Raw genomic sequence first — 20,307 nt, 5'->3', positions numbered from 1 at the left:
TTGGAATGAAAAATAGACACTGCTTTGCCTCTCTCGTTCGGTGTAGGTGCAAGGTATACTATGCACGAAGGTGCGCACAGTTGTCTCAGATGTGTGTAATAGTAGGCGATGCATGTTTCCACACTCCTTCTCAAAGGATATCCGCTTCACACAACCCGTACAAACCCCAACATCTAGAAGAACTGCTTGTGTTACTGAGGAGCCAAAGCCTTGGTCATGATTTCTGCCACCATAATTTCTATTGGACAATACTCAATCTGATTCTCCCCACACAGTTCTGAACGAATCTCTCCTTGGTGTCGATATGTTTTCACCGACGACTCGGCCTTTCGGTCTTCACGTATGCTATACACCCTTTGTTGTCTTCTCTCATAATCGTTGGTCTGTTCTTCTTCTTCTTCTTCTTCAATGGCACTAACGTTCCTAGAGGAACTTCGCCGTCTCAACGTAGTATTACTTGCGTCATTTTTTATTAGTACTTAGTTGAGATTTCTATGCCAAATAACACGCCTTGAATGCATTCTGAGTGGCAACCTCTAGAATACGCGTGATCACAGTGCAAGTCGGAGGAAATTTCTTTGACGAAAAATTCCCCCGACCAGAACGGGAATCGAACCCGAACACCCGGCATGTTAGTTATGACGCTAACCACTCGGCCACGGGAGCACTGGTCTGTTCTGAACCTCCCCAAAATCACACAGAAGTTCCCGCAACCAGATTGTCTCTTGGCAAGCTTCGGAAAGTGTCTCCATTGTCGATAGTGTTACACATGGCTGTCGACTACTAGACCAGGATATGGTTTCTCCACCGAAGAAAAATATAGGGCCCAAAATTGATCGCCGGCTCTGGGGATCTCCAGCCCAATCGGAATCAGAATATCCGACTAGTGGTTGATTGCAATGTCCTCCCAACTGTAGGTAACATTCGCTTGTTGCTTTCAAATAGCGCAATACACGCTTAGCGGCGTTCCAATCCGACTCATTCGGTGCAGATAAGTTCCTTCAAAGAATCGTCGTTGAAGCTACTATATTCGACCGAGCAACGACCGACAAATACAGCAATCCGCCAACCAAACTCCTATACATCGTTGGATCTTCCAGTAACTTGCTAGTTTCCTGTATATTCAAGTATCCCGCATTCATGGGAGACTTTGCTATCTTAGCTTCATCCAAAATATTGCTTCAGGTACACTTCATCCTCAGCACGCACCTCCAGTACAAGAAAGTGCCGGATTTTACCAAGTTTGAAAATTTCAAATTAATTGGTCAAGCTTTTGTGAATCTGTTCCATCTCTAATTCGTCCTCCGACGCAAGCAGCATATCGTCGACATGAACTAACAAGAACACTGTAGCTTTACTAGTCTATGAAGCAGACTAGAGACACTGATCCGACGACGATGTCTTGAATCCTAACTCAGTCAGTATACCGTTTAATTTCTTGTAACAACATCGCGTCGGTTTCCGCAGCCCATAGATATTTAAACTGACATACATGGTCCTCCTGTCCTGGTACAGCGAAGACCCATTTGGATCCGACTATATTGTGTCCTTTCGACAAAGGCACTAGGTCCCATGTACCATTGCGATGATGCGTCACTCTAAACAATAACTTTTCGGTAGTTCACTGGTTCTTCGAAATCACATGCCGCTATACTCACGACGTAATAATCGAATCGCTTTGGAACAGCACCTAAATTCGTTCTCTTGGATCATCGAGCTCCACCAGGCGCTTCATCAATCTCATCCTGGCTGGCAGTGTCGTAAGCTTCCTCGTTCACCGAATCGCTATCTTCACTTTCATCAGGCTTTTCCTTGAACGGCAGCAGCTAGATTTCATCCTCAGCATTGCTTACTCCATCACCATTCATTGCATCCGCAATCGAAACTGAAACTCACCAGATGATGTTCCATTTCCTAGCTCAATAAATCTTGCGTCTCGGCTTATTGTTATTACATTCGTCTCACGATCTATATAACGATAGCCCTTATGTTCCATCGAATAACCGACTAAATGCAGCTTGTTTGCCTTCGCATGTAGCTTACTCCTCCTCGTTTCAGAGATATGGACATAGGCTTCACTCCCAAGCACATTGAAATGTGCGAGATCCGGTTTCCTATTCCACCAAAGCTCGTCGGGGGTTTTCCCAACCGACCTGGAGGGCAAACGATTCTGCAGGAAAGTTTCTGTTAGAATAGCTTTGCCCCAGTACCGCTTTTCGAGTCCCGAGTCAACTAGCATGGAGGTTACCATCTCGTTGATCGATAGATTCTTCCGTTCTGCTACGCCGTTGGACTGGGGAGAATACGGAGTGTCTGCGTTGTCTGCATTGAATTTTCTGCTTGACGAAGGTGGTACAGACCAAGGCGCATCTATATATACCAGGTGAAACAATCATATAAAATGCACTTTCAGCCATATTGGAATTGCTGTCGGTATTGTTTACAAACAGCATCAGAACGCTGCCGGCGGCTCTCTACAAACTGCTACGATGCTTATTCGAACGATGCCTACTATGTTCGTCTTTCGCGGATTTTATGAAAAATAAGGGATGATTTTGTAGAATTTCATTCTCATTTCCACTACTCTCCCATGTGAAAATGCAAAAATGGCGTACCCTAGCAATAACAAAACAAACAACCCCCGCTCCACAAACCGTAATCTCCTTCTTATTGAAGTGATGATGTTGTTTCACCTGTTATACATTGCTATAAGCGCCTTGGTACAGACCACCGTAACGAACGCCCGTCGCTACGGCAGATATCTTCTAGTCAATAACTCAGCAGCCGTTACTATTAAAACACACTTCCATATTCTTTTGTGCCAGCTTTTCCATGGAGATCAAGCTGGTTGACAATCCAGGAACGTATTTCACTTCACCAATGGCGATTCTGATAGCCTCTCATTGCCATCAATTCCGTACACAACACCGCTGCCTTCGCGGAGAATTTGGGTTATCCACTCGCCGTCGAACTCTTTCAGAGATGCCGAAAACGTTTTATCGTTCGTCATATGTGCGTTTGCATCACTGCCAATCACCCACATTAGATTTTTCTCGTTACTCACTGTGAAGGCAATGCCTTTGATGTCACTCTGGACCACCATTGCCTTCGCATTTTCACTTTTCTTCGCAGCTTGGAACTTCCTGCAATTTCGCTTCAGATGGCTAACTTTCTTACAGAAGTGGCAAATCCGGATTTCCTTTTCCGATTTGCTTCAGCTGATCGCATAGCCTTTTCCGCTCTTCGCGAACTACCCGATATAACGTTATCACGTTATATCCGTCGATGGTAATCGTCCGTCAACATGGACTTTACTACGTCCAACGAAATGTCATCACCAGACCAGCTATCGGAAGTTGTCACCAAGGCGCTTATATTAATGTATAACAGGTGAAGCAACATCACCACTTTAATAAGAAGGGGATTACGGTTTGTGGAGCGGGGGTTGTTTGTTTTGTTATTGCTAGGATACGCCATTTTCGCATTTTCACATGCAAGAGTAGTGGAAATTAGAATGAATTCTACAAAGTCATCCCTTCTTTTTCACATGAATTCGCGAAAGCCGAACATAGTAGGCATCGGTCGAATAAGCGTCGTAGCAGTTTGTAGAGAGCCGCCGGCAGCGTTCTGATGCTGTTTGTAAACAATATCGACAGCAATTCCAATATGGCTGAAAGTGCATTTCATATGATTGTTTCACCTGGTATATATAGAGGCGCCTTGGTTGTCACTAGTCCTAGCCCTGAGGCAGACTCCGAAGAAGTAAGCAAACTCTAGTGTCTGAATCGAGTGTCGTTCCAGCAGCGTCCAGTCGATCGAACAATTCTCGCATAACTTTTGAAAAGGTCCAATGTAACATTTTCGTCAACTCGAGAAAAACGAAGTTGAAGACCCAAACATTATTCCGCGAATTGTCTTAAAAGCTTCCGATCTTTATCGCTACTTTCACCACTAGCAGTCAAGAATAACTCTGAAAAACCAATCGTAACTGTTGTTCCGTGATTTAAGATTAAAGTTGAAGACTAGGAGCGAAAAATGTTACATTGGACGTTTTGTCTGCCCGCATTTGCACATTGGACATATTACGTTGCACGACAAAAATTTGAAACTAACTTCTAAGCAACAATCCAAATAACAGCATTTCATTCTAAAGGCGAATTATTATTGTTATCACTCGTCGAATTGCATTGAAATCGGCAACAACAGCTGTAAGAAACAAAAACTCAAAACGACCGAAGTACGACTTCGTATTGTTTTGACTGTTTTTTTACTTCGGACGTTTCGGGCGTCGGAGGAAAGAGGCTTCTAAAGTAACAGCCGGGCGCTTCAAATCCGATTCTGTACATTGGATATTTTTTGCATCGGCGATAAAAAGATGAAGAAGATAGATACGTGAACAATTGTTTTTGTAATGCATTCAATGATTGAAAACTAATAGCGTGCATCCATTAACTCGATTTGTTTACATTTGTTACATAGGACCTTTTCAAAAGTTACGCGAGAATTCATCGATCTCGAGCAAATGTTGCTCTAAGTCACCGCGCTCCACGAAATTTGATCGAGCAGAATTTCTTCAATACCGTGCGTGCACAACGCATATAGAACGCATATTGCTCAATCAACGTTATCGCAGCAAATTGTTATCAACATTTGCCGAACGGTATACGTAGAAGTTTAGTGAGCTGAAGAAATGAAGAGATATCTTCCAATGCAGTCTTGAATACCCGAGCCGAAGCCTTGTGTTCATACCGCTTTTGAAGTCCTCACACATTCCGGAGTGCAAAAATGCATGCGGGTACAAAAGTACCCACACCTTGTTACATCCCTCTTTACTTGCCAGACCTGGATATAGGCAAGTGTCAATACTGTGACAGCACCACTTGTGTGCTTACCTTTGAATCACATACTTTGATTCAGTTTGTCATTGCATAATATAATTCCAACGTGAATGAATGTGTTTGTTTTTCTTGCTTAATCCCCCGTGTAAAATATTTTTTCCAAGCCCATCCGAAATACCGTTTCTAGCTAATGAAGAACGCGTCGGGTGATACTGCGGAAGTAATAGAAGCAAAAGAAAGATCGACGGTGTGAATCTTTACTCGTGTCGAGAATCCTCGATTCTGAATTGGAGTACAATCACGATCAGAAGACTCCGAAGAAAGTGTGGGATGCACTCCAGTGGGTGTTTGAGAGACGCAGTATAGCAAGCAGAATACAACTTCGATTCGATGGCGGAACGTTACAACAGCATTTTCTCAAATTTGTACGGGAATATCGAGCTACCGGTGCGGCGCTGGAAGATTTCGATGTGGTGTGCCACCTGCTGTTAATGCATGGAACGTCATATTCGACCGTTGTGACACCACTAGAAACAATACCCGAGAAGAATCTGTCCATCGAGTTTGTAAAATGTAGACTGCTGGACGAGGAGACGAAGAGAAAAGGCGTAGAGTTGTGTACCCCCAAAAATGAGGCTGCATTTCCCCTTACGAAGCAACAACCGAAGACGAAGGAGAAAATAATGTGCTCCGGGTGCAAAGTTGAAGGAACGTGAATTGACCGAGTGTCCGAACAAGAAGAATAATGATTAGAAGAAGAAAAGTGGCAAAAATAAATCCAAGCCTAATGACGGGTTTACATTAGGGAGATCTATAGCTATAGATGGATTTATTCACGTAAAAATAGGTGTAAACGGGTGAGAATAAATATGATACACTTATTCGAGGTATATTAGGCTGTCAAAAAAGTCCTGCGGTATTTCCGCGAGGTGTCGTTGTAAGCGCGTAGTTCTAGTTGTACTCATTGTATCGAGTCATACTATAGCTTGTTGGAAAGGTATTTTTTTGCGCGCAATAATATAGTCCTTCACAGTGTTTTGTTTGGTTAAGTCGTTCGTGAGTTATAGTGTCGCTAATATGGAGCAAAATAAAGAGAAAATCCGACATATTTTACAGTACTACTATGACAAAGGCAAAAATGCATCTCAAGCTGCCAATAAAATTTGTGCAGTTTATGGACCCGATACAGTTTCCATTTCCACCGCGCAACGATGGTTTCAACGTTTTCGTTCTGTCGTAGAGGTCGTCGAAGATGCGCCACGCTCCGGAAGGCTTGTCGTCGAAAATTGCGACAAAATCGCTGAATTAGTCGAGAAGGACCGGCATAGTAGCAGCCGTAGCATCGGCCAAGATCTGGGGATAAGTCATCAAACCGTTATTAACCATTTGAAGGAGCTTGGATTCACAAAGAAGCTCGATGTATGGGTGCCACACACGTTGACGCAAAAAACCATCTTTGACCGTATCGACGCATGTGAATCGCTGCTGAATCGCAACAAAATCGACCCGTTTTTGAAGCGGATGGTGACTGGCGAGTGGGTCACTTACGACAACGTGAAGCGCAAACGGTCGTGGTCGAAGCCCGCTGAAGCGGCTCAGACGGTAGCCAAGCCCTCATTAACGGCCAGGAAGGTTCTTCTGTGTGTTTGGTGGGATTGTCAAGGAATAATCTATTATGAGCTGCTTCCCTATGGCCAAACGCTCAATTCGGACCGGTACTGCCAACAACTGGACCGCTTGAAGGTAGCACTCATGAAGAAGAGGCCATCTTTGATAAACAGAGGCCGCATTGTCTTCCATCAGGACAACGCCAGGCCACACACTTCTTTGGTGACGCGCCAGAAGCTCCAGGGCGCCAGAAGCTCCAGGAGCTCGGATGGGAGGTTCTTTTGCATCCGCCGTATAGTCCGGACCTTGCACCAAGTGACTACCACCTGTTTTTGTCCATGGCGAACGAGCTAGGTAGTCAGAAGTTAGCCACAAAATAGGTCTGTGAAAATTGGCTATCCGAGGTTTTTGCCAATAAGGAAGCGAGCTTCTATAACAGGGGTATTATGAAGTTGGCATCTCGTTGGGAACAAGTCATCGAACAAAACGGCGCATATTTGACTTAAAACAGATGATTGTAACTAATTTTATGAACAAATGAAAATTCAAAAAAAATACCGCAGGACTTTTTTGACAGCCTAATATATAACTTGAATAAATTCAGCATATATAAATGCTTGTAAATTTCTCTCTGGTGAGAAATCACTAAAGTTGGATGCAGTTCTACTTCAGGTGAATAAATTCATCGAAAATATGAATATATTCATTATAGAAGTTCACGCTAGTGTAAACGGTTGATGTGATTTCTATAAATCTCATCATATTTCTTCTCGTGAATATATCACTAGTCTAAACCCACCCTAACGTAGCCGAAAAGAGTGACGTGTGTTTTGTGGGGGCGGAAGAAAGACGACTGAGAAAAGTGCATTGGTATATTGATTCAGGCTGATCCGATCATTTAGTGAACGATAAATCATTATTCGAAGACATGACACCGTTGAAGACTCCTGTCGAGATCGCCATTGCCATTGTTGACGACCGGTCGTGTGTCGAAAGATCTGGAGCTGTGGCGCAAACGTCTTGACCACCTAACGGCGGTGAATACCGGAGCAAGTAGTTTGAAAAGTTCCTGAAGCAGAAAGGTATTATCGTGGAGTGGACGGCTCCGCACATACCCCTACAGAACGGGGTCGGCAAGCGGATGAACCGCACTCTGGTAGACAAGGCCCGGACGATGTTGGAAGAATCCGGAATCACCAAGTGCTTCTGGCGAGTAGACGTGCAGACGACTGCGTATCTTCTAAACCGCAGCCCCACGAGTGCGATCGACAGCAGTAAGACTCCGTACGAGCGATTGGCAAAGCTTTGGGTATTCGGGTGCAGCGTGTTCGTTCACGTTCTTAGGAAACAACGAGGTAAGCTTGATGCTGAATCATGGAGAGGAATTTTTGTTGGTTATGTCATCAATAGTTATCGGGAATGGAATCAGAACCAGCGGAGAATAGTTTATGTCCGTGACGTCGTGTTCCTGGAAGGTTCTTCTCGCACCAAAGCAGTTGAAAATGTGTCGTCCGATGAGTTATTCTTAGTGAAGGCAGCTGACGGTGGTTCAGTGCGCGGTTCAGTGGGGGCTGACTTGGAGATTGAATTGAGTAATGCCGAATTGGAGGTATTTGAGGATGAAGAGAGCAACAGTGTTAGTAAGGGAGACGAGTCCGAGGAAGGAGAGGAGACCGAAACAGCGAAATGGAAGCAGACGGTCCCTGCCTGGCACAAGGATTATGAGCTGAAGTACGCTGCGTACGCGTTGAATGCCGCAAGTTATCTGGAGAAACTCCCAAACTCACTAGCTGAAGCTCGGAAGCGGCACGATTGAGATAAATGGAAGGCTGACAGTTATAAGGTTCGCTTAGTAGCAAGAGGTTTCAGCCAGCAGTTCGGTTTCGATTATAGTGAAACGTATTCCTCGGTCGCCAGATTGGATACCCTGCGTACATTGCTGGCGTTTGCGAACGAGAGAAAGATGGTGGTCCTTGATGGAACCACCTTTTTGAACGGTTCGATCACCGAAAAGAGGGTTTAAAGGTATAAAGAGCAGTAGAGATCTTGTGGTCGTTGAGGAAGTCTCTATACGGACTTAAAGAAGCTTCCAAGGCATGGAACGTCCGATTCGATCAATTCATCCGTGAATGTTTGGGTTTTCAGCAAAACCTGAACGATCAGTGCCTGCACATAAGAATAACGAAGATTGACATCGCTTTGTGGACGACTTTGTGATTGTGGGTCCGACATTGCAGGCCGTAGAGCGCATGAAAAGTTACCTCTCACGTGAATTTGAGATCAAGGACTATAGACAAATCAAGTGTTTCCTCGTGATGAACACCAGCTACGATAGAGAGCATGGGGTGATGCGAATCGACCAGCGTCACTACTTTCAGGTTGTTTTGCGACGGCTCAAGATGGAGAAATGTAAGCCTTGTTTGACGCCCATCGAGAACCGGCTAGAACTTCCGAATGGTGAAGTAGAAAAGTGCACTGTACAACCCTATCGCGAATTGGTGGTTTGTCTCATGTATGCGAAACCCTATCTGGCACCTGCTTTTTCAGTCAATATCAGAGTTGTCCAACTGACGAACACTGGACGCGTTTAGAAAGAAGGCCATCAATGAGCGATAGCGTGTTTAACGTGTTTAGGTCGACTGTGGCATGGATCACTCGGATGCAACATACTGTTGCATTCCCTTCGACAGAGGCCGAACTGACGGCGTTTTGCGTTGCCGTTTGCCATGGATTATGAATGCAGCGCTTGTTTCGTGACTTGGGTTGTAAGGTCGATACTCCCGTGACGTATTTCGAAGACAATCAATCAATGATTCACATCGCTGAGGATTCCAAGGGATTCGGAAGGTTTCTTTCTGAAGGACTTGGAGAAACAAAAACAAAAATCATTCTTGAGTACGTCCCAACATCGATCGATTCAGCAGGCAGTTATTCTGACCGAGGGTTTACCTGTTGCGGCCTTTCGACGGAATTGCATGATCATAGGGTTGGCAAGCTGCAGTGTTTGAGCAGGGTTGTAAAAGTGGTCAACCACTCACTACTTGTCATACCTGGATATAGGCGATTGTCAATGCTGTGACAGCACCATTTGTGTGCTTAACTTTGTATCTTTGCATTTGCTTTGATACTGTTTGTCATTCCATAATATAATTTCAACGTGAAAAAACGTGTTTGTTTTTCTTGCTTAATCCCGCGTGTAAAACATTCTTTTCCAAACCCATATCGTTTTCACACCTTGCATATATTTATAACGCCAATTTCCCCAGGCTGATTGGCTTTGAAATATGTGCTAGAGAAATATACAGATTTCAGCGATCGTACATCAACCGCTGCGCAATCACAACTGAGTGGATTTCCGAGCGGGCATTCGTTTATATACAGATTTGTGTGATTTCGATTTTTTTAAGTTACTGAAACCAGTTTACGGGTCAATAATTAACAAGCATATAACTCTTGGACATTTTGTCTCTCGAATGAAATGATTATCACCCCACTCCGTTCGGCAGACAAAGAGGTATTAACGTCCAAAACCTTGCACTCCAAGCGTCACGTTCTCGTCTTCGAAACTTTGAACTGACGCCCCGGTACAGAAATGAAAGACGTAGTCCTGCGTCAAAAAAATATAAAAGTCATTTGAATTCTAATTCGATTTCAGGCTTACGACGAGGACACCGGAAGTAATGGAGAAGTCCGCTACTCGCTGCTAAATGAACCGGCCCGGCTATTCGACATCGATGCTATGTCGGGTCAAATTCGTCTGCTGAGTTCGCTGCTCACCTTCCAGGATCGGGTCTTCGGGTTTGATGTGAAGGCTACCGATCGAGTGGGAGCCGACGATGGCAAGTCAACGATTGCAAATGTTTTCGTTTATGTGTTGAATTCGAACCAGGAAGTGTGTCTGGTGCTTTCCGGGCCACCCGTTGAGATCGAGAAGCAGCTGGGTATGATTACGGGCAGCTTGACGCTTGCCACCGGGTATGACGTTCGCATTCGGGCGCTGGAGAGCAACGAGAAGGTGGATGACGCGTGAGTTTAAGCCTCTGACTCAAACCATTACCTCTATCTGATGCATTTGGATATTTTTCAGCACAAATCTGTACCTTTATGCCGTAGACAGAAAGTCCAACTCGTTGGTCGAAATGGCTGAGCTGCAAAGGTGAAGATTCTAGAAGCTTCTATTGAAAAAAAAACTAATTTTGTCCCACGCAGATCGCTCGCTTCGCTCGATATGTCAAATTTAAAGCCGAATTTGCCGATCATCGAGCTGTCGGACCTGTCCTCGAATATCCTCGAACCGCATCCGTACGATGCCGGAATGAAGGGTATCGAGCTGGCAACGGTAGTCGTCGGAGGGCTGATATTCGCTGGAGGAACTGCGACAGCGTTATGTATCGCATGCGCTCGATACAGGCGGTAAGTACTGTTTGCTGTTGGCTTCGCATGTTCATTCAAAATTTAAGCTAGGATCTCTGTATCTAGTTACATTTAGGCGATTAGGGCCGGTCTGGAAAATTAAATGTTTCGAATTTCACTCTCGATTACAGTCTCCAATGTCATCGAACTAATCCTTCGTTCATTTTTTTGTTTCTTTTCATACGCTGTACAGCAATTATCGCTATTGATCACATTTCATTCGAAATTAAACAAACAAATCACAATATGCACACATTACACACACATGTCACACGGTAATATCGCGTAGGATAATTTCTAGGTTAGGTTAGTATGCTTTTTGCCGCTGGTATTGTTAATATGTAAAATTGTAAATAAGGATTAGTTGGAATTATTCTAATTAACAGTATCTAAACCATTTTCCTAAAACTGATTTTAATTTGTATCGAAAGTTTCGAGTTTTTTGATTACATAAAGTTCATTCGTCTGTAGCCTTAAAAAAGACCAATCAATCAATGAAGGGTCCCGGGATTGAACCCATGGTTCATCGCTTGATAGCGGATGTGCAGCCATCTAGGATACGGCTAGCATTAAACCTGACGCATTTTTGCCGATAGTCGATTGTCGAACAGTCGATGGTCGAATTTCCATAAAGAACTGCATCGAGATGCAGAAGACAATCTCTAGTTATCTAAGGGTTATCGTCGAGCGGCTCTTCCCAAAAAATGAGTCATCAATGTGGTCCACTACCACTATATGGCGAGGAAGAAGCCGTGTGCAAGTGTGCAACTCGCCAAAGAGGGAATCACTACTGTGACGGAAAGCAGGCATCCCAATAGTACAGCCTATTCGCTACCATCGTTACTCAAAAGCATCTGGGTACACCGGGGCAAATTGGAATGTTTTTTCCAAAGCTCAACTTGAATGTTATCTTCAGAAATAACGAAATCACAAAATTGAAATCTGTTTTCGACATATACAAGCTATGCCAGATGACTTTCGATGAAAAATAGAGACTGACACTGGATGCTCCGAAAAATATTAAAACGAAACAAAAATAAACAAAACTGCATATGACCCATTTCAACGTAACAACGTTTTTACTCACTACAAATAGGTTTTTTTTTCTCGTTCGCATGTATAAATCACACGATTTTCAGATAGAAGATAGAAGTAGATTTTGCTTGATATATTCTGCTTATCCATATTTTTGAGCTCGTGATCAATAAAACTATTTTTCAATTTTCATTTTCTTTCTCGCAAAAAATTCTAATTTGATAAAAATGTGTAATATCTTAGATTGAAAGTTTACAAAACATAGAGAGTTATGCCAAACAAAAAATTAAGAAAAACATTTAAAATGTATTTTTAGGAAAAACCGACGGAAAGAGCTTATTTCATTTATAAACATTCATTTAATGCTCAATTTCTTCGTGGTGTTCATATATGGTCTTAGTGCGCCCGTGGCCGAGTGGTTAGCGTCTCACATTGTCATGCCGGGTGTTCGGGTTCGATTCCCGTTCTGGCCGGAGGATTTTTCGTCAAAGAAATTTCCTTCGACTTGCACTGTGGTCACGCGTATTCAAGAGCTTGCCCCTCGGAATACATTCGAGGCGTGTTATTTGGCTTAAGAAATCTCAACTAAGTATTAATAAATGACGCTAGTTAATGCATACGTTGAGACGGCAAAAGTTCCACAGGGAACGTTAACGCCATTCAAGAAGAAGAAGATATATGGTCTTGCAGAATTTAGCCTTGATGTCGGTTGACAACTGACACTTCCCCCTCGGACTTTAACAGATAAATTCGATTTGATAGTTGCGTTCACAGTTTCTGTAGCGAGACGGTTTCAAACTTTTGTTTTGTTCGCATTATATTGCGAAACAATATGATTTCCATCACTACTATATTTGACACATTTGACAGTAGCAGAAATAGTTCAGTTCAGCACTGTTCGAATTGTCTGAGTGAGTTTGTTGATTGTTACGTAAAATGATCAAATATTCAAAATTCCTTATTGTTACAAAATCTGTTTAAAATCTGCATGGATCTCGAAAAATCGGTAATCTGTATATACAGATTCTTAGGGAAAAAAATTATAGGAGGTTGTGTCCAAGATACGACCGCATTGTTGACGTAGAACTACGCTGTTATTTTATATAAGTCGCTTGTTTATACCTTCGGATATTATTCTATAATGCTGTGAAATTTTAGAAACAACTGCTTAGTAGAATAATCTCTGAAATGATTTTTTCATTGTAGAATCAGTTGACGATAATTGATTGATGAATCATTCTTGCCCTCGCAAAACAATCGTATGTCGCAATTTATTTTATGTCAATGCATTGAAAATTTACCTCGAAGGCTATTCCGGTGGGCTTTTTCGAAATTGACATAGACTCGGCTACAGTCGATTATATACATGTTGCAGCAGCACCATTATTCCATATCTCATAACTACATCAATATATCTTTGGCACCGCATGTAAACAACAACAATGACAACACTTGTAAGTATCAAATATCATGCTACATGTTATTGAGTATTGCCTCAAAGGAATCGCACCTCTGGATATCGTTCGTACAAACTAAGCGTAAACCAAGCGCCAAACAAGCGTTCACCATAGCATGCATACAGAGCCATACATTGGTGGCTTGAAACTACTAGCAATATAAACATTTCTCATCATTTTGCGCTATTCTCAAAAGAAACGCTTCTGTTAATATTACTGGCCTCGAAAAAAAATGCATTACTTTCTTATGCTCAAGATAAGCGCATATGTCATTCTTAGTGGAGAATGTTTTACTACTGGCGAGCGAAACCAAATCACATACAAAATTCCAGAACGACATTTACTTTCATGGTGACTAAATAAACGAAATAATCTCTTTCTGTTAATCTCAACAACCTTTAAAAGAGTAGCTTTGCTTCATTATGATCACGATTAGCGAGCGCAAATGCAATCCTAGTTGAAGGCAGTTTTGCGACTGGCACGCGAACCCAAATAACTTATAACATTCCAGTAAGACATTCAAGATGCTTGGTATTCCTAAATAATTTTTTGGTGCATAACCGTAACGTCTGCTTCGCCATAACGTCAGTTTAATGCATTGATGTATTCTCAAAGGCACCAACGAAGCCCGTATGAAGACGGAAAATAAACAATGTTAACTGCTTGGAAAAAGACCGAATTATGCCACACAGCTTGTACTATGCTGTAACACCCATCGATGTGAATTCGCTGATGAGTTTGTCAAGAGCGACCGCCTTCACCACCAGCGGGGGGAGCTTGATTTTGGTTGCTGCCTGGGCGTTTACATTTTCGATCGACGCGCCGAAGTCGCCTACTTCGCTGTTGTTCGGTGCGGTGTCACATTCGCGAAGGCTCGGTTCAGTGCGAGCGCTTTTCACTGCACCAACACCGCGTGCATCATTAGTTGACGCTTACCTCGTAATTTTATTGCCCCTGGCAATGCGTTCGTTTTATGCAGGGCTCGAGCCTGCCTTCCTCTTCTTCTTGTTCATCACGCACTACGCGAAGCGTCCAATTTATGACGCGGAAAGAAGAACACACGATACGAATAACGCGAAAAACGAACAGAAAAATCAAACGACGATTTCCAAGTTGGATTACCACTGGTGGGGTCCAATCTTAGATCGAAGCACAGCGAAAGCAAAGTGAACTGGATTACTCAACAGTCCGATGCCGAATGAAAGTTTGCCTCAACGAGATCCACTGTTTATACTCTAGGCAAGTATTCCCCTTCATTCTTCTTCTTTTCCTTTGTTCACGGAGACTTCACGGAGATCCTAAGACTTCCACTCCGTTGGTCGTCAATATGTTGCTCGTTATTGATACCTCTGTTCGGGAAAGCACTCAAATGGACAGAACAAATGTATGGGAAAATAGAAACACTTAAAGTTTTCATGAATTTTAACCATTTACTAACCAGGGGATTCTAATGTATGGCATATTGAACAAATCTTACGGAATTTCCGATTCGTTTAGTATGTAAATCGCCAAAATCCGTTCGCGGCAAAAATAGTTATTAACGTTTACTTTATTTCATAAAAACGCGACCTGTTTTCTGATTTGACACCCTTAATGAAAGACGTAGTTCTACGTCAAAACATGCTGAAAATCTGTATCATTACAGGAAAAATCTGTATATGTGGCAACACTGGTTGTCAATCCAACACTTTTGTGACAGCACCCGACTTTTTGCGGCTTCCGACTTTTGAACATTATTGATATATTTTCAATTTCGTCTCGAAACGTACGATTTGTTCTATGGTTTGTCAACAGAAGATGAACCCGGATTTTTGTGGGTTGTTGACCCCCATCGTTGGCTAAAAGAAACCCAAGTATGGAAATGTTTGAACTTAGGCTCATCTGATAAACTAAAAAAATGCTCTATTTTTGTGACGTGACAACGCTTCAAAATACCTATTTTTCAAATGCTGGTTTCTCTTAAATTACAAAATGAAATCTAGGTCTGCCCACGACTTTTCAAACGAGTATTTAATCATCCATTCAATGGTATATAGACATTCAAGTTTGGTTAAGTGCAGAGATATCTCGAGAAACATAAAAACAGTGAAAACCTAAAATATTTAAAATATAATTATACAGTTTTTTAAACTTGCTCCTCTCAAAGGTTGGTACATAAAAATCCAATTCGTTTCATAGAATTTATGTTATAACTAGGTGCTCATTCGAATATCGTTTTCAATTATCTCCTAAAACTAGATTTTAAATTTGGTTCTTTGGTGTTTTCTGGTGGTTTTTTTATTGGGACATTATACGACCAACTTTATAACTGGGTTAAATGCTGTTAAATGTTGCTCCTATAAAAGGAGCAAACGTTTTCGAGACTCGGGCTTTGATAATTTAGCTTTTGTTACCGAACTATGATAGGAATAAATGTTGTTATTTGGGTAATTCGCATTTCGCATGAGAGGAAAAAGTTTAAATAATATAATTCTCGTGTAATAAATAATAAAAACCAAACATCTGACGAGAAGTAAAATTGAATTACAATTAATCTTAGAGAAGTTAAGAAGTCAATCATACTGAAATTTCAAAATCTACCAAAATATCAGTTGTGCTTTTATGATTTCAAACGCTAGCTTTAATTGATGAAAAAAGTTGATGGGTCTGGGCCAAGGGGCGTAGACGGGATCTTGACATAGGACTGTGACTGTGTGTAGTAATTGCATTTGAATAGAGTTTTTTCAATGTTATGTAAAAATGCGTCTGGGAGGAAAGCGAGTGGTTAGTACAATCGAAAAAACATATCCTATTTAATGGTCAATTACTATATTTCCTATATTTATATATATTTTCTATATTTTCTGTTCGTGTTTCAAGTAAAAAAAAAGCTGGATAAATGCTGTCTAATGGCATATAACACATGATATGTAGCGATTTTAAGTAATATGCGTTTGAAAACTCTTAAGGGGCTGTCCACATACCACGTGGACAGAAAAACTACGATTTCAGATACCCCCCTCCACCACCGTGGACAAACATGGACATTGTCCCCTGTGTCCCCTCCCCCTGTTGTCCACGTGGACATTTCTCCATTTCTTGGAAAAAATAATCGTAAAAATAGCTGAATTGCGCCTAAATTTAAGTTTATGTTTGTTTCTTTTCTCTATTATATGTTTGTACATTATAAACATGTGAACATAATTTTATTTTATTGTCGTCAATCTAAATTGTAGACCGATACATTCTTAATACTACTTAAAACTACTTACTTAAAACTAAAAATCTAAAGAGAGCTGGCTGGATAACTTATTCGATTAATTTAAAAGACGATTTTAACAAGTTACAGAATCAATTTTTTTTTATTTAATTATTTCGTCAAACCAGCGTAGACTATATTATTATATATATATATATATATATATATATATATATATATATATATATATATATATATATATATATATATATATATATATATTATATAGCGTGCCCAAATATTACAGTGAAATTTAACGATATCTTATGCTATTCAGATAGTCTTTGAGCATTGACCTTGACATGGTTACATCAATTGTTTCACTGTGTTCGTTACAGAGGCTCATCATACGATTAATAGGACTATATTTGGCATAATTCGTTCTTCGATAATCTATGTAAAAAATGTTAGGGTTTCTCAGGTTCCTAATCGGTGCGTAAAAATTTAGGTTTCCTAATATTTCTTCTGAGTCCACTCGTTGTGATATGATATCAATAATAAATAGAATCATGGCAGAGTTCCGACGTTCTTTTAGGCTTTTAATATTGATTAGCATACAGCGTGCTTCATATGGTGGTAGATGATATGAAGACCAGCCTAGTTTACGAAGTGCAAATAACAAAAATTGTTTTTGTACAGATTCAATTCTGTCTTCGTGTGAAGTTATGTAGGGGGACCATACAATACTACAGTATTCGAGAATTGATCTGACGTATGTAATATACAATGTTTTTATTGTGTACGGATCGTGGAAATGGTAACTAAAGCGTTTAATGAAGCTCAACATATTATTTGCTCTATGGATGATTGTATTATAATGATCCACGAAGGTTAGTTTCGAATCTAAGATCACACCTAAATCTCTTACTCGTTGACATCTAAAGGGTGTGTCACATCAAATTGCATCACGGAAAAAACGCTGTAGAAATTCGCCCAGTAGACCGATCCTTTTGAAAATTTTAGACAGTAAAATAAAAACTATTAAACAACTTTTGGCATTTTCTTTTTATTCATACTTCGAGCCCAAGCCCGTATGCTCGCACCTTTCTCTTTACCCCGTCCATAAGGTTCTGTACAACATCAGGTTGTAGTTTTTTTTGAACAGAAATCCATTTTCTCTTGAAGTCCGCTTCCCATTTGACAAATTTTGGGTTCTTCCGGAGGGCCTGCTTCATAATCGCCCAATATTTCTCTATTGGGCGAAGCTCCGGCGCGTTGGGCGGGTTCATTTCCTTTGGCACGAAGGTGACCCCGTTGGCTTCGTACCACTCCAACACGTCCTTTGAATAGTGGCACGAAGCGAGATCCGGCCAGAAGATGGTCGGGCCCTCGTGCTGCTTCAATAGTGGTAGTAAGCGCTTCTGTAGGCACTCCTTAAGGTAAACCTGCCCGTTTACCGTGCCGGTCATCACGAAGGGGGCGCTCCGCTTTCCGCAAGAGCAGATCGCTTGCCACACCATGTACTTTTTGGCAAACTTGGCGAAAGTCCGCTTTGACGTAGGTTTCGTCGTCCATTACCAGGCAATGCGGCTTCGTCAGCATTTCGGTGTGCAGCTTCCGGGCTCGCGTCTTCCCCACAATGTTTTGCCTTTCGTCGCGGTTAGGAGCCTTCTGAACCTTGTATGTACGCAGGCCCTCCCGCTGCTTGGTCCGCTGGACGAATGAACTTGACAAATTCAGCTTATTGGCGACATCCCGGACCGAACTTCTCGGATCACGTCTAAACTGCTGAACTACGCGCTTGTGATCTTTTTCACTGACGGAGCATCCATTTTTGCCGTTCTTCACCTTCCGGTCGATGGCTAGGTTCTCGAAGTATCGTTTTAGTACTCTGCTGACCGTGGATTGGACGATTCCCAGCATCTTACCGATGTCCCGATGTGACAACTCCGGATTCACGAAATGAGTGCACAGGATTAATTCACGACGCTCTTTTTCGTTCGACGACATTTTTCCAAATTTACGAAAAATTGACAGTGAAGCATGGCCAACGTGATCTATACACTCTTATCTGATTATAAGCGAAAGCTGAAGATATAATTCCTAAAAATTTAATCTCTACAGCGTTTTTTCCGTGATGCAATTTGATGTGACACACCCTTTACTGATGGGTTGATTTCCCAGCTTAACACCATTGTTCAATGGTGTTCTTCTTCTTGTAAAAGTAATCAAAGTGCATTTCCAAACATTGAGCTGTAATAAACTCTTAGTGCACCAATTATAAACTATGTCAACTTCATTTTTGAATGTTTGATAGTCTTCTTCATTCTTTATTTCCATATACAGTTTCATATCATCTGCGTAGATAAGTGCCTTAACACTGTTAAGAAAAACGCAAACGTCATTAACAAATAAAATGAACAAAAGTAGCCCCAAATGAGAGCCTTGAGGAACTCCGGATGTAACAAATATTGGTTTTGAAATTTCCCCATTAAATCTTACCATTTGGGTGCGGTCAGTCAAATATGATTCTAGCCATTTCAATAGCTTGACTTCTATCCCTTTTTTTTGAAGTTTAAGAAGGAGTAAGGGTATATCAACACGATCGAAAGCCTTACTAAAGTCAGTGTATAGAGCTTCAACTTGATTACCATTATCCATTGCATTCAAAGTGAATGTGACAAATTCCAGCAAATTTGTTGTTGTTGATCGTCCTTTGAAAAAACGGTGTTGATTATTCGTAATTCGTGTCTTTAGTTGTAGAAAAAGTTTTTGGTTTATTATGGCTTGAAAGAGTTTAGGAATGCAAGAAATAATTGCTACTCCACGATAATTTCTTACATCGGATCTATTACCGGATTTGAATATTGGTTCAAGGAAAGAGTTTTTCCATATTTTTGGGAACCTTTCTGATTCCAATGACGTATTGAAAAGCCATAAAAGTGGATGAGTTTATTCAGATGCCAAATTTTTTATAAAAACCGGTGGAATTTCGTCAGGACCTGGCCCTTTCGAGACATCGAGCTTATTTAATGCGTCAAAAATTTCAATGTAGGTTAGTTTTCTGACTCCAACATCACATGGAAATTCTGGAAGAAATGCAAAGAAGTCACGATCTCGGTCCTCCTCAGCTGTTACAATATAAACTTCTTGAAAAAATGTTGCAAATTTTTTCTGGGTCATTCCCCACGGTATCGTCAAGGTGCATGCGTGATGGAAAACCATTGCTTTTTAATTTTGTTTTTATGTAATTAAAGAAAACTTTTCGGGTTAGATTTTATGTCCGACTCTGTTTTGACGTAGAACTACGTCTTTCATTAAGGGTGTCAAATCAGAAAACAGGTCACGTTTTTATGAAATAAAGTTAACGCTAATAACTATTTTTGCCGCGAACGGATTTTGGCGATTTACATACTAAACGAATCGGAAATTCCGTAAGATTTGTTTAATATGCCATACATTAGAATCCCCTTGTTAGTAAATGGTTAAAATTCATGAAAACTTTAAGTGTTTCTATTTTCCCATACATTTGTTCTGTCCATTTGAGTGCTTTCCCGAACAGAGCTATCAATAACGAGCAACTTATCGACGACCAACGGAGGGGAAATCGTAGGATTTAAAGTCTCCGTAAACAAAGGAAAAGAAGAAGAAGGGGTATACTTGCCTAGAGTATAAACAGTGGATCTCGCTGAGGCAAACTTTCATTCGGCATCGGACTGTTGAGTAATCCAGTTCACTTTGCTTTCGCTGCGCTTCGATCTAACCCCACCAGTGGTAA

The 20,307-nt window shown here is 41.3% G+C and overlaps 1 protein-coding gene across 4 annotated transcripts in view; it reads left to right on the top strand.

Annotated features, from left to right (window-relative positions):
- The window catches only part of LOC129766652 (cadherin-89D-like), a 164,336-nt gene that overhangs the window by 94,183 nt on the left and 49,846 nt on the right, over window positions 1-20,307 (top strand). For 3 of the 4 annotated variants that reach the window (XM_055767244.1, XM_055767234.1, XM_055767250.1), the window contains 3 exons: window positions 10,102-10,472; window positions 10,534-10,602; window positions 10,656-10,859. In XM_055767244.1, coding sequence (XP_055623219.1) covers window positions 10,102-10,472; window positions 10,534-10,602; window positions 10,656-10,859 — 644 coding nt within the window. Of the gene's footprint in view, window positions 1-10,101; window positions 10,473-10,533; window positions 10,603-10,655; window positions 10,860-11,052; window positions 11,166-20,307 lie in introns of all 4 variants that reach the window. The other variant, XR_008741469.1, reaches the window with a different exon arrangement.

Source organism: Toxorhynchites rutilus, chromosome 1, assembly GCF_029784135.1.
Source record: "Toxorhynchites rutilus septentrionalis strain SRP chromosome 1, ASM2978413v1, whole genome shotgun sequence".
Classification (NCBI taxonomy): domain Eukaryota; kingdom Metazoa; phylum Arthropoda; class Insecta; order Diptera; family Culicidae; genus Toxorhynchites; species Toxorhynchites rutilus.
This window is presented reverse-complemented; position numbering and strand designations above follow the sequence as displayed.